At 55.7% G+C, this 24,622-nt stretch overlaps 2 protein-coding genes and 1 long non-coding RNA gene across 3 annotated transcripts; 2 read left to right on the forward strand and 1 right to left on the reverse strand.

Annotated features, from left to right (window-relative positions):
- The first annotated feature begins 204 nt into the window (after positions 1 to 204).
- On the forward strand, positions 205 to 12,973 carry ASTL (astacin like metalloendopeptidase). The gene is made up of 8 exons (XM_036074876.2): positions 205 to 355; positions 2,342 to 2,403; positions 3,685 to 3,775; positions 4,236 to 4,353; positions 5,052 to 5,233; positions 7,518 to 7,599; positions 7,689 to 7,843; positions 12,318 to 12,973. The coding sequence occupies exons 1-8, from the start codon at positions 205 to 207 to the stop codon at positions 12,812 to 12,814; spliced, it is 1,338 nt and encodes a 445-aa protein (XP_035930769.2). The 3' UTR covers positions 12,815 to 12,973.
- A 1,894-nt stretch (positions 12,974 to 14,867) lies between these two features.
- Positions 14,868 to 19,441, reverse strand: LOC144379343 (uncharacterized). Its single transcript, XR_013442167.1, has 2 exons — positions 18,777 to 19,441; positions 14,868 to 15,749 (listed from the first exon to the last, which is right to left on the reverse strand). It is a non-coding gene; the product is annotated as an uncharacterized LOC144379343 (long non-coding RNA).
- Positions 19,442 to 19,798: 357 nt separating this feature from the next.
- On the forward strand, positions 19,799 to 23,122 carry ADRA2B (adrenoceptor alpha 2B). The gene has a single exon (XM_036074877.2). It carries the CDS (start codon positions 20,038 to 20,040, stop codon positions 21,370 to 21,372), a length of 1,335 nt encoding a protein of 444 aa, XP_035930770.1. The 5' UTR covers positions 19,799 to 20,037; the 3' UTR covers positions 21,373 to 23,122.
- The last annotated feature ends 1,500 nt before the right edge of the window (positions 23,123 to 24,622 follow it).

Below are 24,622 nucleotides of genomic sequence, written 5' to 3' on the forward strand. Positions count from 1 at the left end.
TGTTGGTCCCCTTAAAGGAGCTCCTTCCTCAAGGTTGTCTAGCTATTATCACCAGCTGGGACTGAGGGAAGGCCAGGAGGTCTTCCAGGACTACTTTCTGGAGGCCTGCTTTCCGTGAAGGGCCTGGCTCTGGCTGGCTGACCCCCTACCCCCCACTCCCATGTGCTATCGTCCTCTCTCACCAATGAGGGCGCTCCGGGCATCATGGGTACGCACCTGGCTGGGCCAGGTTTGATCCTAGGAGCGCCCTCAGGCTGCAGCTCCCCCGAAGCCTGTGGAAGCAGCTTCTCAGAGGGCCTCAACCCTGAGGAGACCCAGACGGCCTGGGACAAGGACATCCCTGCGATTAACCAAGGTGAGGGCATGGCGGCGTCTTGTGGGGCAGAGGGGCTCTGAAGTGGTCCATGTGCTGTGGTGAAGACCATGCTGAACACGCAGCCGAGCAGAACAAGCTGGAAAGGTGCCAGCTCACTGGGCTCTGGATGAGCAGCAGTTCCTAGTTCTATGGGTAACTTTTTAAAAAGTCTCTATTTCTGTATCTTCTCTACTGGATTGTCATTTTATAAGAAGACAGAAAAGCATAGGTTTTTAAAAAATGGCCTGATAAAAGTACGGGTCTTTGGGGTGCTCCAGCTGGTGTTGAGCGAAATCATTAGTGGGGGTTTGAGATGGCAGCCACCTGGGGCAGGATGGTCTGCAGGTGTGAGGGCGTGCGCTGGGGGGGCAAAGCCGCATGAGGCCTCACGCCTCCCTGTCTGGGGATCTCCGCTGAAGAAAGAACATAGAGATAGCCCGGGGTGAAGCTGCTGGGGGGAAAAAAAGTCTGGATTTTGGAGGTTGGAGCTGAAGTGTTGGGGGACCGGGGTGACTGCCTGAGGGGATAAGAACCTCCCGGTGACCGCGTGGTCATGCTCCTCTTTCCTGGGAGCCCCAGCATGGCTGAGTGGGAGCAGGGCCGTGTGCCCCCTTTCGGTGACTGTGACTGGTCCGGAGGGAGCTAGAACCTAGAATCTGAGGCTTCCCCGGGATTGATTTTTTTTTTTTTTTTTTTTTTCAGTTGCCATAGAGGCTACTTAGCCAGGGCTGCTGGAGGCCCACTGGCTACCTGAGATGCCCTTTACTGGGAAGGACACGCCATCCCCAGCTGCCGGGAATGTTGGCTGCTAAGGTCTCGCAGCTGAAGGCCCTTGGCCAGGGATGGCTGGGAAGCTACTCCCTCCCCTGCCCAGGGCGGCCCACAGTGACTCGTAGGGGCCATGGGGCAGCCCCCTGCCTCAGTGTGGGACAAGTGTGTGGTGCCGGTTGGGGTCCAGAGCTCCTGTGGGGTCAGGTTGAGGCTGCATGCCAGCAGAGCCTGGGGCTTCCCCAGCGCCCCCTCAGTAAATCACTTGTAGGTGCCTCCCCAGCTCAGGCTCTGCGTCTAGGGAACCCAACCTAATGGGCCTCAGGGCCAGACCCTCTTCCGGGACTCCTCGTAGGGCTGACCTCTTGGTAAGGAGGCTGGGCAGAAGGGCTGCCTGCCCTGGCAGAAACCGAGGCTGGAGAGAGAAGCAGAGACAGGCTCACGGGAGCCAGACACCTTCCTTCTATGGTGGTGCGAGCTGGAATTGGTCACTTGTCCCTGCGAGGGCCCTGACTATCACACAGATGGGGGCTGAGGAAGGACAGGAGAGCCCAGGGCATGTTGGAGTGTGGCCTGGGTAGCTTCCCAGCCATCCCTGGCCAAGGGCCTTCAGCTGCGAGACCTTAGCAGCCAACATTCCCGGCAGCTGGGGATGGCGTGTCCTTCCCAGTAAAGGGCATCTCAGGTAGCCAGTGGGCCTCCAGCAGCCCTGGCTAAGTAACCTCTATGGCAGCTAAAAAAAAAAAAAAATCCCGGGGAAGCCTCAGATTCTAGGTTCTAGCTCCCTCCGGACCAGTCACAGTCACCGAAAGGTGGCACATGGCCCTGCTCCCACTCAGGCATGCTGGGGCTCACAGGAAAGAGTGTGGCCTGGGGTGGAGAGGGGGATGACATAGGGGACAGCTGAAGAAATGGCTGCTCCTGATTAGCAGAGAGGAAGGAGTTGGGCCTGGATTTGCGTGGGCTGGGGGAGCCATGGACTGTGTTCTAACAAGGGAGAGATGTGATTGGGCTGAGATCCATCATGCATATTTGTAGACTAGAGACTCAGAGGGACTGTGTGACTTGCCTGAGGTCCACAGCCTCAGGGCCCAGGGAAGCTCCACCTTCAGAGTCAGGAAGGCCAGACTCTGGGGTGGCTGCTGGGCCTGTCCCTAGAGTCTGGACTCTGGGTGGAGGGAGGGCCTGGGCTCATCCACATCCCTCCCTTCTTCCCAGGGCTCATCCCAGAGGAAACTCCGGAGAGCAGCTTCCTCCTGGAGGGGGATATCCTTCGGCCAGTGAGTGTGAGCATGTACACACATGGGTGTGAATAACTTCACAGATAGCGTTAGAGGCCTTTGAGCCCAGCCTCCGGTGTCATGGGGGCGTGATACGTGAGGGATCCAAAATCTGTTGCTCATTAGCTTGATAGATACCCTTTCTTGCTAAAGTCACAGTGAATGCTCTAGTAGGAATCAGCCAGACTGAATGGGAGGGAGGGTAACCTCTGCGGTGGTAAGAGCAGTCAGCTTGGGAGGCCTTCCTGAAGGAGGGGGTTTGAGCCTTCAAGGTCCATCTTGGTGCTCTGCCCAGGGGAGGTGCTCTGCCCGGGGGAGGTGCTCAGAAAGTACTGGAATGAAGGAAGAGATGAGCACAGACCAGCAGAGGGGCTGGTGGGGCTGTAGGGAGGTGGTGGTGGGGAACCCCAGGGGTGGCAGCCATGGTCTGGGACCCCATCCTGGTAGGACGGGAGGGGTGGAGTCAGAAAAGGAGAAGGCTGGGTGGGAACTGGGGTGACTTGCTGGGGAGAAGAGGATGCTTGGTGTTCAGGAGAGCAAGGCCATCTTCTTAGGGACTGGGTGGTAGAGGTGTCCTCCTGAACAGGACAGTGACCTGGTGAGAGCAAGACGGTTTTGCTGGTTGGAGGCTGCCCACCGTTGGTGCAACATGAGGCTGGGCTGCAGAGCCAAAGGCTGGGGCTGGTGGGTGGGGCGAGGCCCCTGTTCCTGGTCACCCAGTGAGGACAGGGGGGAAGCGCGAATCCAGTAAAACCTGTGGTAGCCAGTGGGGCAGGACAGGCCAGGGTGCCATGGAGCCTCTGCCTCGCAGGGTTTTGGTTGGCACAAGAGTGGAAAAAGGAGTTGCTAAGGCCAGGGAAGTTGCCTTAACATCAGCCTGAGAAGGACCCTGCCTCATCTTTCCGTGGACGTTCAGGGATGCTCGGCTGACTGCTGGGTTTCAGGAAGGACGGGGCTGCGGCTGGAGCTCAGCCTTTCTCAACGGGGCCACCCTGGGGAGCTGGCACTCCTCATCAGCCTCCTCAGGAACAAGTGTCAGGTTTTGTTCTGCTTGATGGAATAGGTTACAGTTCTGTTCTGTAGGACAAAGGGTCGTGTTGTATATCGTAACTCACCTAGCAGGCCCCCGGATGTCCCACCCCTCTGTCCCTACCCTCCTGTGCCTGCGTCCTGCTTCTCCCGTCTTTCGGGTTCTTGCGGCCTGAGACACGGCACCTCTGGGGGCAAGAAGCTTGGCTGACCTGGATCCCCAGCGGTCCCTGAACTGCCCTCTCTCCTCAGAGTCCCTTCCGGCTGTTCTCAGCGAGCAGCAACAAGTGGCCTAAGAACGGGGGGTTTGTGGAGGTCCCCTTCCTGCTCTCCAGCAAGTACGGTGAGTGAGTGTGTGCACTCCGTCCTGGGAGCTGTGGGCCTCCCTGTGGCCTCAGCCTTACGCCCTGTGTAGCCTGGGCTCTGCTGGGGTTCTTCCCTCTGCCTCTACTCGCCCTCACCACCAAAGAACCCTTCCCTGAGAAGCCTTTGTTCCTGAGGGCCTCGGGAGCTGGGAGGGCTAAAAGCCCGGGAGAGCTGATAGGGGTACGTAGAAGGACTGTCTGCTCCATTTCAAGGCCGACTGGCCCAGAGGACAGGGACCTACCCAAGGTTGCACAGCCAGGGCCTGTCTGGGACCCAGCTTCCCCTCCCCCCGCGACACTCAGGCTGCCCTTTCTTGACCTTTCCATTTTGGAAGAGTGCTTGGAAGCTCCGTTCCCACCCTGCCTGCAGACTTGCGAGGGGTCACGAGGGCTCTGGGGTCTCTGCTGGAGGTTCAGCCGTGGTGTCGCCTCCCCCAGATAAACGCAGCCGCGAGGTCCTCCTGAAGGCATTTGCTGAATTTGAGCGCCTCACGTGCATCAGGTTTGTCGCCTACCAGGGCCAGAGGGACTTCATTTCCATCATTCCCATGTCTGGGTACGTGCTCCTGGGGGTGTCCGTGTGTCCATGGCGGGGGGGAGGGTTCCTCCGCGTTCTTCGGAGTTCAGCCGGGACTTACCCAAGACCTTGTCTAAAACCTGTCTCGAGGCCTGGCTTCCCACGTCCAAAGCCGCCCTGCCCACTGAGTGGTTTGCTGGGTGGGAGGTGGAGAAGGAGGGGAAGGAGGTGCTTGACTCTCCTCACAAAACCCTGCTCTATGGAGACTTCATGGTCTGGGGAACGGGTGCGGCTTCTGTGGGGCCCACCTGGCCTCCGATCCAGGTTCCACAGTGTAGGAACCACCTGACACCGGGCAAGAGCCTCTGAAATGGGGACGCTGGAGGTACCCACTTCCTAGCTTGTTGGGGACTGAAGATCATGTGTGAAAGCATTGACTCAGGGACCCCTGCATGGGGACGTTCACTCCACGAGCTGCTTCCATTATTGGTGCTCCTCTCCATCCCTCAGTCCTCCTTGTGCCCCAGGCTGGGAATGGGAATTCAGTGTACCCATTTCACAGATGGCCAGGCAGTGAAGGGACTTGGGAACAGCAAGCCTGGGACTAGAATCTAGGATGGGGACTACCTGTTGGTGCTCATTCATCCCAGGACCTGGGAGGGGAAGGGGAAGGGGATGTGGGTCTGCTCTGGATCTCTGGGCTGGTACCTCCCCAGGACTCTCTCCTGGCCCTGCAGGTGTTTCTCCAGCGTGGGACGCAGTGGAGGGATGCAGGTGGTGTCCCTGGCACCTACCTGTCTCCGGAAAGGCCCAGGCATTGTCCTGCATGAGCTCATGCATGTGCTGGGCTTCTGGCATGAGCACTCACGGGCTGATCGGGACCGCTATATTCGTATCCACTGGAATGAGGTCCGCCCAGGTAAGCCAAGTCGCGCACAGCACAGGCCAGGCCTGGGGGTCCTGGCGTGAGAAGCCAGTGGCCAGGGCTGGAGTTGCCTGCCACTTAGAAGAGCTTATCTATCTTCCCCACCATCTGCCTGTCTACCATGGGGAAGATGGGGCTCCTGGTTCTCTTTGAGACCAGGAGGTGGTCCCGATACTACCGCTCTGGGCTCCCAGCCTTCCATCTGCCTGCCTGTACTCCTGCCTGAGCTAGGGCATCACTATTTGCTTTGTGTCTCCTTTTTTTTCTCAGCCAGATACCTGAGGATGGACCCTTGTTCATGGTGTCCTTCCTGTGCCAGACACTGCTGGGTGGGGTTGGGGCAGGGGGCTGTGTTCCAGGTGCACGGGTGGAGCCGAGACCGAAGCCCTGGAAGTAGTGGGCTGTGCGTGCCAAGTGTCTGATGCAGGAGGCTGAGGACAGCCTGCAGGGGCTCAGTCCTCGTGAGCTGGGTACCAATGGGCATGTGGGACAGAGGAAGCCCGGGGAGACCACGTCCCAAAAGGTGGCAGTGGTAGAGCCGAGGCTGCTCCTCCGAGCAGGAGCTGTGTGCTGGGTGTGGGGCTGAGTGCTGGGCATCTGATCTCGGGAATGGCGGGATCCCTCGCTTGTGGGGGGGGGCACATAGCTTGAGTCAGGAGGTGAGAAGAGGAGGCCACTGCTTCATGAGGGATGGAAGTGGGGCAGATACATGATCAGGAATTTGGTCTGGGGGAATGTGGGGGTAAGGGGAAGTGTTGGAAGCCTTCCTGTAAGCAGAGAGCTTCTGGTGGGAGCACCTCCACTGCTGTTGTGGGGTGAGCCAGGTAAAATGGGTGGGGGAGGGTACTCAAGAGACCAGCATGCACGGAGCCCCGGAGAAAGGGTGCCGTGGGTGGGGGGGCACTTAGGTAGCACCTTATAATGAGACAAGGGATGGAGTTTGAGATCTGAGATTAGCCTAAGGAAGGGGGTGATGATAGTGACTATACCCTGAAAATAGAGACTTTAATCCTTCCAAGTGCTCATGGAATACTTGGGAAAACTTACCATATGATAGAAAAACCTCAAATTTGAAAACGTTAATTTAAATGTTTTGATCATGATATAAAGTAAAAATAACAAAACCTAAAACTTCTACTTAGAAATTAAAGTTTAAAAAACAACGATAATAATCCTTTCTTTTAGCTCCAGGGTTAAAGAATTGCAGGAATTCTTAGAAAAACAAAAACAAAAACCCAACACACTAGAACTGATGGTTCTCCGCTAAAGCAATGCTCAGGGAAAATGTGTAGACTTAAATACTTCTATCAATAAAAATAGAAAAAATTAAGCATTTCAATCCAAATTAAGAAAAAGGAAAGCAGGAGGGAATTAATGAAGTTAAAGACAGGAATTAATGAATTAAAAAACCAACAGCACTCAAACTCAAGTGGTTTTCTTAAGCAATTTTTCCCATTTATTAAGAATGAAGAAAACTGAGAATATATTTGTATTATGTATAGAACAAACTGCTAAGATATACAAACTAATGACAGTAATGAACTGGGGATGGGGAGGCAGGACCTCAGAAGGGGGATGGAGTGGGAGGCTTATTATACATCTCAACATTTTTTGACTTTTGAACCAGATGAATATATTGTCTGTTCAAAACTGTTTAATATCTTAAGGGTTTTTAAAAGGAAGGATGAAGAACTCTGTAGAGGCAGGTATGGCAGTGACGGGAAAAAGTGGGTGCTCTGGCCAGTGGGAAAATGCTGGACTCAAACCTGGGGGGTGGGTGCACCGGCCCAAGGCAGAAAGAACAAGGTGGCTTGCTGCTGGGGAATGGGAGTTCAACAGCAGCTGATAGGCTAGTGGGTCTCTAAAGCTGGGTTGAAGGGTAGGTACTCCATCTCTTGGGTAAGGGTGTTGAAGACACGGAGTGGTATGCGACTCCGTGGAAAGTGTAGGTTCTACAAAGATAGTTGCATCCGGGTGAGCTTGAGCAGGGCTAGAAGTGGAGGGCACTCTTTAGGAAGTCATGAGGTCCCTGTGCTTCCACGTCAGCTAGTGCAGGTCTGGACCCCTCCTGGGGAGGGGAGGAGTAGGCAGAGAAGGCACCAAGGAGGTGGGGACCAGGGACTGGTGGTGGGGGGCACACCTGGCTATAGTTTTGGATCCTTCAGCTCACATAGGTTACAAGTGGCTGGAAGGCCCCTATCACCCGACCCCTCACTCCCCCACCCTCTTTCCCATCACCAAGTTTTGTGGTTGTTCCCCCCCTCCCCGCCACCCCCAGGCTTTGAAATCAACTTCATCAAATCTCGGAGCAGCAACATGCTGGTGCCCTATGACTACTCATCAGTGATGCACTATGGGAGGTGAGGACCCCCTTTCCTTTCTCCCTTCTTCACTGCCCCTCCAGCCCCCATTGTGATCTGGACTCAGGTCCCCACCTGCTGGGTTTCAGGTTTGCCTTCAGCCGCCGTGGGCTGCCCACCATCACACCGATCTGGGCTCCCAGTGTTCACATTGGCCAGCGATGGAACTTGAGCACCTCGGACATCACACGGGTCCTCAGGCTCTATGACTGCAGCCCAAGTGGCCAAGGCCCCCGTGGGGGAGGTAAGTGACAAGGGGCAGAGTGATCTGAGGAATCTGGAGCAGGTTTCTATGTTGAGGGTGGTGTCCATGAGGGTGAAGTGGTAGGACTGAGGTTGCAGGGGTGAGCAGGGCGAAATCATCAGGGGTTTACCACAAGAGATGTAGAAAAAGCATTTGAAAATTCTCACTTATGATTAAAAACTTAGTAAACAGGAATAGAGGTCACTTTCTTAACCTTAACATGGGTATCTACCAAAAACCCAGAGCAAAAATCATGTTTAATGTAAAAGCACTAAAATCAGGACCAAAACATGTTTTTCCACTATTGTCTCATCTGTTCAATGCTGTAGTGAAGATCTTGGCCATTGCAGTACAGCAAGAGAAATAATGAAAACTCTGAGGATTGGGAAGGAGGCAAAAATTGTCACTACTCATAGATGATGATTGTCTACACTGAAAGCAACAAAACCTATTAAATTATTGGAAGCAATTAGAATTTTATCTTTAAAGATTTATTTTGGGAGGAGGGGCAGAAGAAGGGGAGAGAATCTCAGGCGGATTTCCCCCTGAGCCTGAGGTGGGGCTCAATACCATGACCCTGAGATCATGACCTGAGCCGAAACCAAGAATGGGATGCTTAATTGACTGAGCCACCTAGGTGCCCCAGCAATAAGAATTTTAAAAGATGTATAGAAATTTCTATATTGATTATATCAATAGTTGGAAAACGTAATTTTAAAAAACCCATTATAATAGCAATAATAAGGTCCCAAGGAATCAGTCTGACAGAAGTTCTATAAAAAGTTCTATGGAAAATTAACCTTTATTAAAATCATTGAAGATTCTTAAATACATAGAGATATGTATCCTGTTCATTAATAGGAAGACAATGTAAAAATGTCAATTCTGATCTATAGATTCCATCAGTTCCCACTAAAAATCCCAAGAAGCTTTTTGGTAATCTTGACAAGGTGATTCTAAAACTTAAATAAAAATACAAGGGTTGGGACACCTGGGTGGCCCAGTTGGTTAAGCGTCTGCCTTCGGCTCAGGTCATGATCCCAGAGTCTTGGGACCGAGCCCCACATTGGGCTCCTTGCTCAGCGGGGAGCCTGCTTCTCCCTCTGCCTGCCATTTCCCCTGCTTGTGCTCACTCACTCTCTTTCTGACAAATAAAATCTTTAAAAAAATTATTAAAAAGAAACAAAACACAAAAGGCAAACAATAGCCAAGATACTCTTGAAGAAAACTAAAATGGTGGGACTTGCCCTAGCAGATATCAAGATATATAGTTTAAAAATATATTTATAGAAATGTATAGAAATGTATACCATACAAAATACATACATGAAATGTATTATATAAAATGTCTATAAATGCATAGAACTAGTGCAAGGATAGACAATTGCCCATTGAAACAGAATGGAGAGTCCATAAATGAATTCTACTCAGAAGTGGAGCCTTGATAAAGGGGCATTGCTGATCATTAGGGAAAGAATAGACTAGTCATTAAATGGCTCTAAGATGACTAGTTATCTATTAAAAATTCCCATCTCATGCACAAATACATCTCAGATATATACAAGACTTACATATAAATAGAAAAAACTTTAGGAAAAAAAATAGTAAAATCCTTCATGACCTTGGGATAAGTAAGGATTTCTTTAATAAGACACAAAGCAAACCATAAAACTGGAAAGATTCACAAATCCAACTACATTAATAACTATTATGTAATTATTATAGTATAACTACTAATCAAAAGGCAAAGTGAAAATACAAATTACAAATCAAGAGAACTTTTGTAACACATAACTAATTGTACCCAAAATACATATTATATAGTTAATATAATATATATAATATACATAATAAGAAAAAGCTGGAAGTACAAAGTAGAAAAACAGGCAAGAGACCTAACAAGCATCTCATGGGAGAAACCAAATTAGAAGTAAACACAAGACCTTCAACCTCCTTCACTTGTATGTGAGTGCCCCTAACCCCAGCTCTAGATGACTGCCAATCTACATTCTGTCTCTCTAGGTTTGCCTATTCTGGAAATTTCATGTAAATGGAATCCTACAATACATGATCTTTTGTGACTGGCTTCTTTTACTTAGCATAATGTTTTCAGGGCTCATCCATATTGTATCATGTATGAGTCCTTCATTCTTGTCAAATGACACTCCATTGTATGGATATACGACATTTTGTTCCTTCAACAGTTGAAAGATATTTGGGTTATTTCTACTTTTTGGCTATTATGATTAATGCTACTATGGATGTTTGTATATAAGATTTTATGCAAATGTATGTCTTTTCCTTTGGATATATACTTAGGAATAGATTCCTGGGTCCTATGGTAACTCCAGATTTAAATGCTATGTTTTCCAAATTGGCTGCATCATTTTTCACTCCCACAAGCAGTGTGTGAGGGTTCAAATTTCTCCATGTCCTTGCCAACACTTGCTATTATCTACTCTTCAGATTATATCCATCCTAAGTGGGTATGAAGTGGCATCTCATTGTCGTTTTGATTTGCATTTCCCTAATGATCTCTTTATATGCTTATTGGTCATCTATATATCCTCTTTGAGAAATGTGTTTAAATCCTTTTGCCGGTTTTTCATTTGGGTTGTCTTTCTATTGCTGAGTTGTAAGAGTTCTTTGTGTATTCTAGATACATGTCCCTTATCATATTTGTAATTTGGAAATATTTTCTCACATTCTATAGGTTGATGGTGTCCTTTGAATACAAACATTTTTAATTTCAATGGGGGTCTAACTTCTCTATCCTTTAACTGTGCTTTTGGTGTCCTATCTAAGTAGCCTTTGCCTAATCCAAGGTCATGAAGATTTAATCCTAAGTCTTTTGCATGTGACTATCCAGTTCTAGCACCATTTCTTAGGCTATTCTTTCCTATACATAATATCCAATATTACATGCTCTTTTTTTTTTTTTTAAGTTAAAAAGAATAGATGATGTGGCAAGAGCTTTGTGGGTATTCCAGAGGTTGGACTACTATGAGGAATGGAACTGGGAGGTGGCTGGAAGGGGCTGTGGGTCAAGAGGAGGTTAATCATGATGGTAGACATTCAAGCATGTTTGGATGCTGAAATGACCCAATGGAGAAGGAAAAAAGGGTGGATTTAGAGGGCAGAGGGAATAATATCTAGAACATTTGGGTAGGAGCTGCCCTTGGTGGATAGATCTCTCAGAATGTCTGAGATTCCTTGGACCTAATAAGGAAGACAGGAGCAGACCTAACTTTGCATGTGGATCTTGATGTGCAGATGCATGGGCTTCTGAGGACTTTGGTCACAAAGCATAACAGGTCACTAGCCTAGATGTTGGGGAGAAGGGGATGAATGTGCGGGGAAAGGTGCGACGCTGCTGACTAGGTGGCAGAAGAACTGGCTGGAGACACCCCGTAGGGCTGTGGGTGGTGCTGTGGCAGCTGGTGGCCAGGTTGGAGGCGCAGCGTAGGTTGGCAACTTGGTTCTCCAGGACTGGGATTTTGTGGGCGGATGTGACAGAGGGGAAGGTGCTTGAGGAGTACTTGCAGTGAGGGCTGTGGAGCCCAAGTCGGGTGTGGAGAGTGGTCTGGAAGCGGGGAGGTGGTAGAGCAGGAAGACCTTGGGGTCCATGTGCTCGGTGGAGCTGAAGAGTTGTGATATTTAAACAAGTGAGCTTCGAAGTATAGGAGTGGGCAGCCAGGGACGGAGACTTCTGCAGTGGTGGTTTCTGGTACTGCCCACGTCTGGGGGAGCGAGCTGTGAGGTCAATGTGACCAGGAGGGAGAAGAGTCGCTGGTTGAAGCAGATCAGCCCTGATATGGTCAGTGTCTGTTGATGGAAGATTGGGCTCATTGTGAAGCGTTCAGTGCATGGGCAGGTGTGATGGGTGAGAGGCAACACCGAGGGGATGGAGGGGCCTGGCCAGATATAACTTGGGCTTAAGATGAGTTTTATAAAACTCTAGGGCCATGGTCCAGGAGTGGCCGTGAAGAGCGAGGAGGCCCTGTCCTGCTGAGTGCATGTGCCTGCCGTGATGGAGGTGGTTACAAGTGCAGGAGAAATTCTGCAGGAGACCTCAAATGTGGGGTGAGAGGCAGGGGGTCGCTCAGTACAGAGGGCCCCAGGAGGTGGCGGGACAGTGGGGGCTGCCGTGCTATTAGCCCTCGGCTATCCGGTGAGTTGACCGTCCGCAGCTTGGGCTCGGGGTGGAAGGTCATGGAAGATCCCTGTGGCCTGACCTGCTGGTGGTGACTGAGACCAAGAGGGGAGGGGATGGGATGGTTCTGTGGTCCTTGTTTTTCAGTGGGAGCTGAAAATTTGGGTCTTGAAGGTGTTGAGCAGCGGCTGAGCAGGGGTGTGGCAGGCTGTCTCCAACGAGCTGTGGATAAGACTGAAAATGGCCCCGGCGCTCTACAGCGGGGCGGTGCATCTTCCCTCTGGGATTCTGGGACGTAACCTCTTATCTTTCCTGCTTCAGGGTTCCAGCCCCCCAGCGATGGTAGGAGCCCTACTCCTGTCTCTAGACCATACCTGCAGCAGCTTCTGAAGGCGTTGTTGGCAGAATCTGGGAGCCCTGACGCCGGTGGCCCGAAGGCTGGAGCCCTGCATGTTGCTGCAGGGCCCGGAGAGAGCCCACGTAGCTGGGAGCGCCCTGCGCCGAGGAAGTTCGCTATGGGGGCATCTGCAGGGCTGCTTCAGACCCCAGCTTCCTCCCTGAACTCCAGGCCTGGAGCAGGTGTTCCTGGTATTGCTCTAGAGACGTCCTGGCTGGCCCGAGTGCCCTCTGTACCCCCAACCACGGCTCCAGAAGCAGAAGACCAGCTAGTGCCTATCCAGGATGCTTTGGGGACCCCAGATCTGCCAGGAGCACATGTACCTGAAAGTCCTTTCAGGGGGATGCCAGGAGGTCGAGCCTGTGGCTTCTGTCCCCAAGGGGGAAGGGCATCCTCAGTCTCCAAGAGCTGGGTTGTGTAACCCCTGGCCTTCCCGGACAGCACCCGCTCTTCCAGCCCCAAGATGGCTCCCCTGTCTGAGGCCTAGGACTCTCCCTCTGTCCCTTCCTTCCCCATATGATCTCCTGAGGGCTCCTGGGGACAAAGGGGACTTCTAGGTCCATCGGGGGCGGTGGGGGGGGGGAGGCAGGCTTAGAGGCTGCTGGGAAGGGGAGAGGATACTCTCCAGGGCTCTGGAAGCCCAGGGGTCTGGAGAGGTGGGGCAGGGGCAGAGGCAGTTTCCAGCCCCGAAGGCCCCTGGGCATCCTCCCATGGTGAGTCCCAGCCCCCCAGCATGCTCAGGTACTGCCACCTCTCAGGCCAGGACTTGGGGAGCCTGTGGCTGGGACCCTGGGGCCAGCCTCCCATCCCTGGTGTTTGGGTGCTAGGAATATTACCCTGCAGCCTCCAGCTCTGCTCCCCAAGGGGCTCTCAGCTTGCTCCCCTGCAGTGCGGGGAGGCTTCAGCGCCAGGAACGCTACCCCAGGGGTGCTGAGGAAGGGGTGGAGGCCTCCAGCACTGCGCAGCGGGGAAACAGCAAGAACAGGAGGCCCTGAACACACGACTCCAAGCTCTTCTCCACCCTGCTTTGCTGTTCCCAGGAGCCTTCCCCTCTCTCTCCCCACCAGCCAGGGACTTGCCCAGCGGAGGTCCTGGAAGATGGGAAGGGGCTAGGGAGGTGGGGGGTGGGGTGGTCAACCTGCTTTTCTTCCTTCAGCAAAGCCCTATCCTTACCTCCTGGCTTGCTGTGTGAAGGCTTATAGGCCAGGAGCCCCCCAGTCCTGGAGAGGCACTATTCTGGTGGCCTGTTGGAAGCCCTGCTTGGAGTAGGAGGGAAGTAGGAGCCTGGGTCCGGGCCCCGTGGGGCCAAGCACCTCAGATGTTCTGGGGGAAGGCACAAATAAAATTGGGTACTTGCTCTAGGAACCAGGTACTGGGCTATGCATGAGCGCATTTAACCCTGCCGACTGACGTGGGAGGGGCCCTGGGGAGGAGAGGGACTCAGGGCAGCAGAGGGGCATGGCTGAGGGAGCAGCCCCGCAGGGCTGAGGCTTGCCGTGTTTCAGGGCTGGGGAGAGCTTGGCCTTTGCCTGCCTCCTGGGCCCAGTCAGGGGACATGAGGGCATGCTCCTGGGAGGCTGGAGCCTCTGCCCTCGGTCCATCTTGAGTCTGGGATTTTCTCAGACCGAGCAGGGGCCTGGTCTCAGGTATTAGCATCAGGGAAGGATCATGGGTTGGGGAACACAGTCCCTCTGTTTGCCCCCAGACAGGAGAGGATGATTGGCTGAGCGAGCTGAGAGTGAGTGAGGAGAGGCTCGGGCCCCATTCCTACCGGGGGGGGGGGGGCGTTCCTCTGGGAGATTCCCAAGCAAAGATCGAGAGCATACATAGTACCCCCATTTATCAGAGAAAGGAGTGTGACCACCTTACCACCTATGGGTCTCTTTAAGTAGTGGAGCCAGGCCTCTGGTGCTGGGTTGGGGTTTCTTAGTGGCCACACTAAGAGGGGGTGAAGTGCTTTGTGCCCTGTGAGGCCCTCCCAGCTCTCAGGCTGCCTGTCATTAGCCTCCATTAGGATGTGGCTTTTGGATTCTCTAGAATTTGGGTTCTCTAGGTGGGGCTGGCCGAGCCTGGTGGCTCAAGGGGGAAGAGTGCTTTTCCCCTCTTCTTTGGGGGTGACCAGGGCCGAGGCTGTCCTTGTCCTTACCCCATGAAGCCCCCTATCACTACAGACCCCGTTTCCTAGGCTTATTCCACAGCCCCACCCTGCCCCTGTGGTCCAGCCGTGGTTCAGCCCCTGAAGCCTTGGCATGGGGTGTGTGCTCTGGACGGGGCGCTGGCTGTTAACAAGAAGCTGGTGGCTAGTCACCCATCCCAGGGTCCGTGGCCTATTCCCTAATCCCCAACCACATAACTATGTGGCTTCACTCATCAATTTAGTCACTCATTCGACAGAATCTGTTGAATTAGGTGCCAGGCTGGCTCGGCTATAGGAACTGGGAGTAACAAGGTGAGCAAGGCAGGGTTTCCATTCTCGTGGAGTTTATTTGGGGGTGGACGAAGGATGGACAGTAAATAGATAAAAGAAGTCATCAGGGATTTAGAAATGATGGGGGAGGAGGACATTCCTTTAGGATGCTGGCATTTCCACTGGGACCCGAATGATAGTAGACGACTCTGAAAAATCCAAGGAAATAGGCAGTGCAAAGGCTCTGAGGCAGGAGGGAGTTAAGGTGTGAGTGGAGGGATGAAGTGAGGTGGGGCAGGGGGAGGTTGGCAGGGCAGGGATAGAGAGGGATGGTTTTATTCCAAGAGCAACAGGGAGCAGCTGCTGGAGGATTCTAAGGAGGGGAGTGATAAGATCTAAGCTTTTAAGTCATCCTGGATGCCCCGTGGAGAGTAGACTGGCAGCAGGGAGGACCGGTGGAAGGCACTACAGTTGTGCAAGCCCGAGCGATGGGGCTGTGGAAAGGGGCAGAGTGGATGCTTTTGGAAGCATTCTTCGGCAGGTGAGGCAACCGCACTTGCTATTGGTTGCAGGGGCTGAGGGCTTCCCATACGGCACGGAGAGCTCAGGGGAGGTGAGGGAGTGTGTGGGCTGAACGAGCCTGGGGTTCAGGGCGGGAGACGGACTTCGGGGAGTCCTCAGCATCTGGTTGGGAGCTAGGGGCCTGGATGAAATTACGAAGAGTTTGGGTCCAGAAGAAAAGGGGCCCCAGGACTGAACAGGGGTGCTGCGACATTAGGGCAGTGTTATTAGTGTTTTGTGCCTCATAATTGTTTGTTGCGGGGGCTGTCCTGTACTTTGTAAGATGTTTAGCAGCATCCTTGGCCTCTACCCATTAGCGGCAGTAGCAACCCCCTTCCTCCTGTGTGACAGTCAGGAATGTCTCCAGGTACCAGACTGCCAAATGTCCCTGGAGGAGAAGGGGCAAAAAAAAAAAAAAAAAAAAAATCAGTGAGACTTGGTGATTGGGAGTTCGGGGGAGAAAAGGAGGTCGAGAAGAAGGGGTGGCCTCAAGCCTGCAGTGTTCTCAGGGAAGGGGGTAGTCTGTGGTCTAAAATGTTGCTGAGAAATTAGGAGGACACGCTTGGTGGCATGGAGTCACGAATGACCCACCAGGAGTAGATGCAGCGGAGGTCAGGGTGCAGATACCCAACGGAGGGTTAAGGAGCGAGTGTGAAGGGTGAGAGATGGTGCAGTGAACAGTCAGAGACAGCTGCAGGAGGCCCGGGAGGCTGGGGCGGGGGGGCTGGCCCTGGATCGGGGGAGGAGTGTTAGTGGAGGGGGAGGATTGCAGCAGCAGAGTCCTGGAGGACAGGAGAGGGCTTGGGATACATGCAGAGGTCTTGCCCTCCCAGCAGAGCTGGGGCTCGGATGAGTGAGTTCGGGGCGAGTTCCTGCCTGAGGGCTTTCATCTTCTAAGTTAGAGGCAAAGTCATGGCTTGGAGTGGAGGAGGGTGTGCGGGTGAGGAGGATGAGCGGGACACCGATTCTGAAGAGGGGGAAAGGTGAGCACACTAGGCAAGTCTGGAGATTTGTGGTCATGGCTTTAAAGCGAGGCCAGTCGATGCAGTGAGTGTTTTGCTCCGGAAGGAGCAGCTGTTCTGCCAAAAGCTGGGTGGATGATTTAGGTCGGCTCAGGATTGGGGTTTTGTCAGGTGAGGTGTGATGGGGGAGAGGGCGGCGGACTTGCATTACGGAGGGCATGACTCAAGGGTCTGGGAAGGTGGGGAGGCTGGGGCCTCCAGGGTGGTGTGAGGATAGGGTCCCAGGGATTTGAAAGGCTGGGGCAGCTGGGGTGTGAAGCCCCGTTGGGCCTCATCCCTGTGGAGCCCTGGCATGGGAGAATCTGGGGCCACTCTTGGCTCTCAGGCCTAGACAAGTGGCTCCAGGGCTTTCAGCCAAGGGGGCGTATCTCTTGCTGTGCTCTCACAACCAGGGACGGGACCACTGTCCCTGTGTCTTTGGAAAAGATGGTACTAGGTCACCTCCCCCCACCCCTTTCCAAGGGCATCCTTTGGGGACACCTTCATTTTAGGACACTACCTGAGAGAGGCTCTTGTATGTCATCCACTGATGCCAGGCTGCCACCCCCTCATCATTGAGCAATCTTGGCCAATATTGGGGACGGAGAAGGGATGTGTGCTCGGGGGTGGGGGTGGGGGAGTGATGCAGCAAACCCATCCGCCAGCATCTCAGTACATCTCTGAGTGCGAACGTGGTACTGTGTACATGGCGTCAAAGAACTTGGAAAGCAGGGTACCTCTTTCTCCCTGGAAGGGCGGTGGGTGAGAGGTGAACGGACCTTGGAGAGTGGGGGGCCCACCAGGCACCTGGGAAGGACTGGAGATGTGGGAGCTCAGGGCATGTCCAGGGATCAACAGGTAGCCTGGTGGGGCCAGGACGGCGGGCCAGTACCCGTCATGGGCTTCCTCTCCCGCTGCAGGTGGCTGGGGATGCTCTAAGGCAGCCCTGCTGCTGGCGGGTCCGGGTCTGGGTCTGGGATTGAATTCTGCCAGCCTGGTGGAATGCAGGGACAATGGAAGGTCAGCTCTAGTCTGGGGACGGCTGATGCTATGGCCTGAGGCTTGGATTCATGCAGGGCTGGCTGGAGTGGGCAGCACAGGAGGGTGTATGCGGGGGGCACAGAGCGCTGCAGAGAGGAATGGGAATCTATTTATGTGATGGCTTCTGCTGCCCCAAGAGCCAGCTGCACATCTGGGAGGCGGGGCTGGTAGGTGGCAGCAGGGGACACAGACCCTGGGGCTGTGGCTGAGCCCCACAGGTGCCTGGAGGCTCTCCTGGCTGCCCCTACCTGGGCTTGGGCCCGGTAGGGCGTGACACTTGGTAGATCCAGAGCTGGCTGCCCCTTCGGGGAAGGCCCAAGTGGAGGGAAGGGGCAGGGGGGAGAGAGTGAGCAGCCCTGGCCGCAGCTCCTTCGGGGTCCTGGTGCCTTTCAAGGAAAACTCGGGCCAGGAAACAAAGGGCTGATGCTGATCGCAGTGTCTGGGGAGATAGCCCCTGGCCCCCCAGTGTGAGTATGGTTGGAGCAGGTGAAAGAGTGGTCCCTCAGTCCTTCCTCAGGGAAGGGGCTACTGAGACTTCTCCATCTCTGGCAACCACAGGCCCAGGCTCAGCCCAGCCAGCGGGTGGGGGATGCATCCATGAGACCTGTCTCTGGAGGGGCTGTCCTGTTCACCATCAGGCTGTCGCACTCAGACTTCACAAAGGCACTAAGTAGGATGGCAGGAGGCAGGGATAGCCCTGGATCGAGGAACCCTTCCACCCCTGCTGTGTGAGCCTGGGGAGGGGTAAGACATTGTGGGCACTGTGAGGTCATTCCCTGGTCCCGTGAAGATAGAGCAGGCAGGCAGGTCCAGTATGCACACTGTCTCAAGGCCGGGGCTTTTGGAGGAGCCCTACTTTCAGGGGTGGCTCGATGCTTATTAATACAGAGGATGTCATGCAGAGCCACGGGCTATAAATACAAGGCCTGGCTCTAGGCTGGGGTTATAACACCAGGGGCTCCGGGAGTGGTGAAAAATGTGCTCTTGAGGCTGCCCAGGCTGACACTGGTGGCAGTGGCCACAGGGAGAGTGAGTAGGGCTGGGGGTGCCTGAGGGGGAGCCTATCGCTCTTGGAGTCTGGCAAGGGGATGGGGTGGGGTGATTAATCTGAAATTTCTTACCCAGCTCCTTCTACAGCCTCTCCAAGAGGGGTGTGCAGCATGCATGTGGCCGGGGGGGGGGTACTCAGCAGGAATGCTCTGTGTGTGTGTGTGTGTGAGAGAGAGAGAGAGAGAGAGAGAGAGAGAGCGAGCGAGCGAGAGACAACATAGTCAACGGGATGCTCCTCCTTGCCTAATTGCCCCGGAGACCTACTTTTTCTCTGAGCTGTGTTAAAAAGCTGAGATTGGAGTCCAAGCCAGTTTTCCTCTTACCTCTTTGCCCTTAGTGGAGGAAACCGAGGCATCTGCGGGGGAAACCGGACAGCTGAAGTCCTAAATCTTTGAGCTTGCCCACCGGCCTTGGGAACCTCAGGGCCCGCAGAGCGCAGCGAGGACGCGGGTCTCCCGGCGGGCCGCGGACCACCGACACGCGGGCGGCAGCAGGGGGCGCTCGCAACCTGGCCACCGCGCCTCCCAGGGCTCCGCAGGCCCGACGGAGTCCGGTCGGCGCTAGAAAGCACCTGGGGAAGGGGCTCGGGCAGTCTCCCCGCTCCGCCCTACTCCTTCCACTCGGCTTCCTCCTCGAGCGCCGGGTCGGAGGTGTGGTTCATTACGCTGCGGTGCCGCAACACACCCACCCACCCTCTCCTTGGGGCTCATACGCGGCGGGAGGAGAGATCAGCCGGAGCCCACCGTCCTAGATCCCGGTGCTCGAACCGGGTCTGCAGGAGAGAGGTCTCCCATCGGTCCCAGCTCCCCGTGCGCACCAACCCTTCTGCGTCTGCAAGCGTCCTTCCCGGAGTCCCGAAGACCCCAGACACCGGTCTCTGACCTCCCGTGGCGCGGAGGCCGGGAGGACAAGGGGTAGGGGCGCCAGGGCGGAGGCCCGGGGCTGCGGGGAGGCTGCGGCCGGCCAGTCCTCCCGCCAGGCGCACCTTCCACCCGTCCTCGGTCCGCCCGCCCGCCCCACCTCCCTCCCCACCTCCGTCCCCTCCTCCTGCTCCCGCCTCCAGTCTCCTCCCTCCTCCCGCGCGCTCGCTCTCCTCCCATTCCCTGCCGCGGCGGGCTGCCTGCAGGCGCGGCTCCCGGCTAGAGCCAGCGAGCAGAGCGGGCGCCTCGGCCTCTGCGCCGCCTCCCACAACCGGTGGCGCGCCCCCCGCCCGGCCCGCCCGGCCCGCCCGGCCCGCCGGGCCCTGCGCCCCAGCGCGCGTCCAGCAGCCTCGGAGCGGGAGGGCGCAACTTTCCCCCGGTCCCGGGCGGGGCGGGGACGGCAGCGGGACAACTTGGAAAACTTCTCCGGGGAGGACGGCAGGGGTGCCGGGTGCTGGTGGGAGAGGATGTAGGAGGGCAGTGGCCGGCCCCAGGCATCCCTCGATCTCCTAGGCCCCGTTCGGCCTGGCCATGGGGCTCCAGCGCCTTCTGCGCCGCCAGGGGGTTGATCCTCCCGTCTAGCCTAGCAGGGTAGGACAGTGCTGTCGCCGGCTGAGCAGGCGCTGGGAGAGCAGCGACCCCTCTGGCCGCGTCCCACTCCGCCATGGACCACCAGGAGCCCTACTCGGTGCAGGCCACCGCGGCCATCGCGGCGGTCATCACGTTCCTCATCCTCTTCACCATCTTCGGCAACGCGCTGGTCATCTTGGCTGTGCTGACGAGCCGCTCGCTGCGCGCCCCGCAGAACCTGTTCCTGGTGTCGCTGGCCGCTGCCGACATCTTGGTGGCCACGCTCATCATCCCTTTCTCGCTGGCTAACGAGCTGCTGGGCTACTGGTACTTCCGGCGCACGTGGTGCGAGGTGTACTTGGCGCTCGACGTGCTCTTCTGTACCTCGTCCATCGTGCACCTGTGCGCCATCAGCCTGGACCGCTACTGGGCTGTGAGCCGCGCGCTGGAGTACAACTCCAAGCGCACCCCGCGCCGCATCAAGTGCATCATCCTCACCGTGTGGCTCATCGCAGCGGTCATCTCCCTGCCACCGCTTATCTACAAGGGCGACCAGGGGCCCCAGCCCCGCGGGCGCCCCCAGTGCAAACTCAACCAAGAGGCCTGGTACATCCTGGCCTCTAGCATCGGGTCCTTCTTTGCACCCTGCCTCATCATGATCCTTGTCTACCTGCGCATCTACCTGATCGCCAAACGCAGCCACCGCAGAGGTCCTGGGGCCAAGGGGGGCCCTGGGCCGGGTGAGTCTAAGCAGCCCCGCTCAGTCCCTACGGGAACTTCAACCAAACTGCCAACCTTGGCCTCTCTGGCTGCTTCTGAGGAGGCCAATGGACACTCTAAGCCTACCGGGGAGAAGGAGGGGGATACCCCTGAAGATCCTGGGACCCCTGCCTTGCCACCCAGCTGGTCAGCCCTTCCCAGCTCAGGCCAGAGTCAGAAGGAAGGTGTGTGTGGGGCATCTCCAGAGGAGGAAGCTGAAGAAGAGGAGGAGGAGGAGGAAGAGTGTGAGCCTCAGGCCTTACCAGCGTCTCCCGCGTCAGCGTGCAGCCCACCCCTGCCCCAGCCACAGGGTTCCCGGGTGCTGGCAACCCTACGTGGCCAGGTGCTCCTGGGCAGGGGTGTGGGCACCGCGAGCGGGCAGTGGTGGCGGCGGCGGGCGCAGCTGACTCGGGAGAAGCGGTTCACCTTTGTGCTGGCCGTGGTCATTGGCGTTTTTGTGCTCTGCTGGTTCCCCTTCTTCTTCAGCTACAGCCTGGGAGCCATCTGCCCACAGCACTGCAAGGTGCCCCACGGCCTCTTCCAGTTCTTCTTCTGGATTGGCTACTGTAACAGCTCGCTGAACCCCGTCATCTATACCATCTTCAACCAGGACTTTCGCCGTGCCTTCCGAAGGATCCTTTGCCGCCAGTGGACCCAGACGGCATGGTGAGCCACCTGCCCGCCGCCCATGTGGGGTTGGTGCCAGGTGGCACCAGGGCCACCCCGATTCCTGCCCTGTTTTCTGTGGCCACCTCCCTGGGGCTTTCTGGCTCCTGCCCGGGTCCTGCAGGCCTCCTCTTGGGAGCCCCCCTGGAGGGGTAGGGGCAGGGGTGCTGTTCACTGGGGGTCCATTTGAAGCCTCCAAAGCCAGCCAGGATAGAGCCCCTCCCTCCCAGGACCCCAGACCCCGGCAAGCCAACGGGTGGGCTTTCCTTCTGGACTCTGTGTTCCCTGGCCGGTCACTTGTTTGTGGTGGTTTGTTTCTCATCTTCCCCGGGTAAAGAGCAGGAAGCCAGCTTTCCATTTTTCCCAGGAGCACCTGCCACTGAGGAGGAGGCAGAACTGAGGGATCCACGCTGGATGCCCGGGGTCCCCATCCGGCGCTGGGTGGGGGGGTTTATGGTCTGACGCTGCTTCTGGGGCCTTCTCCCCTTTCTACCTGCTTTTGGATTTGTAGCTCCTTTAAAAGCCAGAACGTTTTCTGGAATCATTTTCCTCACCTGGCACCCCTCTGGGGGGTGGGCGTGTCCCAGTGGACGCCTCGCCTTGGTGGGCTGGTCTGGAGGCCTGGCGTCTGCCTGACGGGAGATCCCCGATCACTAGCATTCACCCCCTGCAAAAACCCCGGGGACTTGCTGCTGGGAGATGAGCGGCTTTGCAGAAAGCTTTGAGCTCCGTGGGGGAACACACTAGAGAACCAGAAAATGTGATTGTTTGGTGATATAAAAATCCCCTTTCTCTGTGTTTACCACCACCTGTCTTCCTGTAGACTTTTGTTCTGTGCCTGGGGTGTGTGAATTCTTACCCCAAACTGGACGTGGGGAATGGTAGAGAGAACCACTATTTCTTCGACAACGTGTTCTTGCGCCTGCAAGGGTTTAGTTATTATGCTGCATGACAACTTCTCGACATTTCACCCACAACACCAACGGGGTTTTCAGGGGCTTGGGCCCCCCAGTGGGGGAAAAGTCTTTTGTCATCGAGCAGGCTAATTGTTTTCCCAAGATGGCTAAAAATACCCACACCATGGGAGCAGCCTGGGATGAGAGCCTGGGGTGGGTGACAGAGCCCCCAGGTAGGGCGCTGCGGCCAGAACAGGTGAGTGAGGGCCCTGTGGACTCCTGCAGGGGCCTCCCACCAGAGCGCCCAGGCAGGTCTCCAAGCCCCCAGCGGGTCCCTGTGATGTATAAGCGACCCTACCCCTGATGGGGTGGGGGCCAGCTGGCTATCTCTGCCCCAGCCACGTTGCTCCATCCCACTGATGGGGCTCCAGGGGTCTCTCCCTCCTGGTTGTCTCCCCATCCCCGGGACCTGGCACCCAGAACACTTGGGAGCATTTGAAGGACGTTTCCCATTCTTCTCCAAGGAGCGCCTGGCTTGGACATTAAGTCAGCGGGCAGCTAGCGTGGGACTGGGGCTGAGCAGCCCAGGCACTCTGATGGGCCTGGCCGGACCTGGAGAGGTGCTGAGAGTTTTCTGGGGCGGAGAGAATGGAGGGGACCAAAGAGAGTCCCTCCTGGGGAGAGGGGCTGCCTAGCTCCTTCCTCAGTCTCAGGGTGAGGCCAAGGCTGTTCCCAGGGGAGTGGCTGACTTGTGACATCTGACTGGTCTTGTGTGTGTCCCATGGGACTCCTGCTATTGTGGTTGCCTGGGGGCCCCTTGTTGTGATATGCAGGTGTTTTTGTTGTTGTTTTTTTAAAGTCTGAGCTATTTTATCAATAAAAGATATTTTGTAATAAACGAGCTGTGTCCTTGTTGCCCAAAGGCTGCCAGGAGTAATTATTTCTCAGCCACTCGGATAGTATCTCTAAGCATGGGCTCCCTCCCGGGGCCGGTTGCCCTTTCCTGCCTAGGCGTGGCTGCCCAGTACCTACCCACCCGCACACCTGCCTTGTCCCCTCAGCATCCCTTATCATTGCAAGCCAGTGGGAAGAGAGTGGCCAGAGAAGCCTGAGATTGGCCTCCTGGCAAGGAAAGAGAAGGAGGGCTTCCCAGAGGAGGGGGCCTTGGGGCTGGGTCTTGGGGGAAGAGCCGGAGTACACCAAGAAGCAAGATAGGAAAGGTGTTTCAGGCAGGGGACAGCACGGGCAAAGGGTGAGTTTGGTGGATTTGTGACAGTTGGAGAGTCAGCCTTGTGGTCAGGTGCAGCAGCTGAGGGCCAGAGGAGGTCGTTGGACACCACCCCCAGGGGGGCCGGAGGAACATGGGGAGGAAGGGCAGGAGGACGGTAACTGCAGAGTGTTTTCAGCGGCTGCCTTCAGGGAGGGCAGGAGAGTGGACCAGAATGCTCTGCTTCGGGCTCTCCCACACTGAGATTCAGTCACCAACGCCAGAGTTGGAAGACCTGTGGATGTCACTCCTATCAATCTTATTTCCCAGATGAGGCCTCCAAGGCATGCGGTCCCACCTCGGTGAGGGCAGCCTCTGGGGCCTGAGCCAGCGTGGCCTGGTTCTGAGGGCAGGGGAGGCCCTGCCAGGGAGGGGTGAGGCCTGGGAGGGAAGGGCAGAGGGAGGAGTGCTGAGGTCCCAGGGTCGGGTGGTGGGAGGCCATCTACCATATCCAGGATTCACATTTCCCCGGGCCGGGCTGTGGCTTCCGCCATGGGCAACCAATGGAGACTCCAGGGACATGCGGCTCCACGGACTTGATGAGAGAGCCACACCCTGCCCTGAGAAGCTCCCAGCAGTTTCTACCAGCCTGGCTTTCCAAAGCCAAGGTCCTGAGGCCTGATGAGGGTAGATTAAAGTAGCTCATTTGTTCCCGTTTACTGAGCCAATCACTTTTCTGGCACTTTGTCTAATTACTTTGTTTGATCCTCATGCCCACTGTGTAGAAGAAGTATCAGCCCATTTTATCCAGGGGAGACTGAGGCTCAGAAAGGTGTACTGACTTGCCAGAGTGCCCCAGGCCCACACTCTTTCCACGGACCGCACTGTGTTGCCCGAGGGTCTGTGAGGGGCGGGCCCACAGGCCTGGGGGAAGGGCTCCCCGCCCAGCCTCTAGGGACGGTGACAGAGTTAGCGCGGCTAAGTACCAGTACTGAGTACATTATCTTACTTAATCCTCACAATCTTGCTGGGTGTGGCCATTTTGCCAAAGCGGAAACTGAGGCTCAAGGTCACCCAGCTGGGTCCCTGAATCGCAAAGCTTCAAAATTCAGGTGTAGAGGAATCATGCTTCTGTCTCTCGCTCCAGCTCT

Source organism: Halichoerus grypus, chromosome 10, assembly GCF_964656455.1.
Source record: "Halichoerus grypus chromosome 10, mHalGry1.hap1.1, whole genome shotgun sequence".
NCBI lineage: Eukaryota > Metazoa > Chordata > Mammalia > Carnivora > Phocidae > Halichoerus > Halichoerus grypus.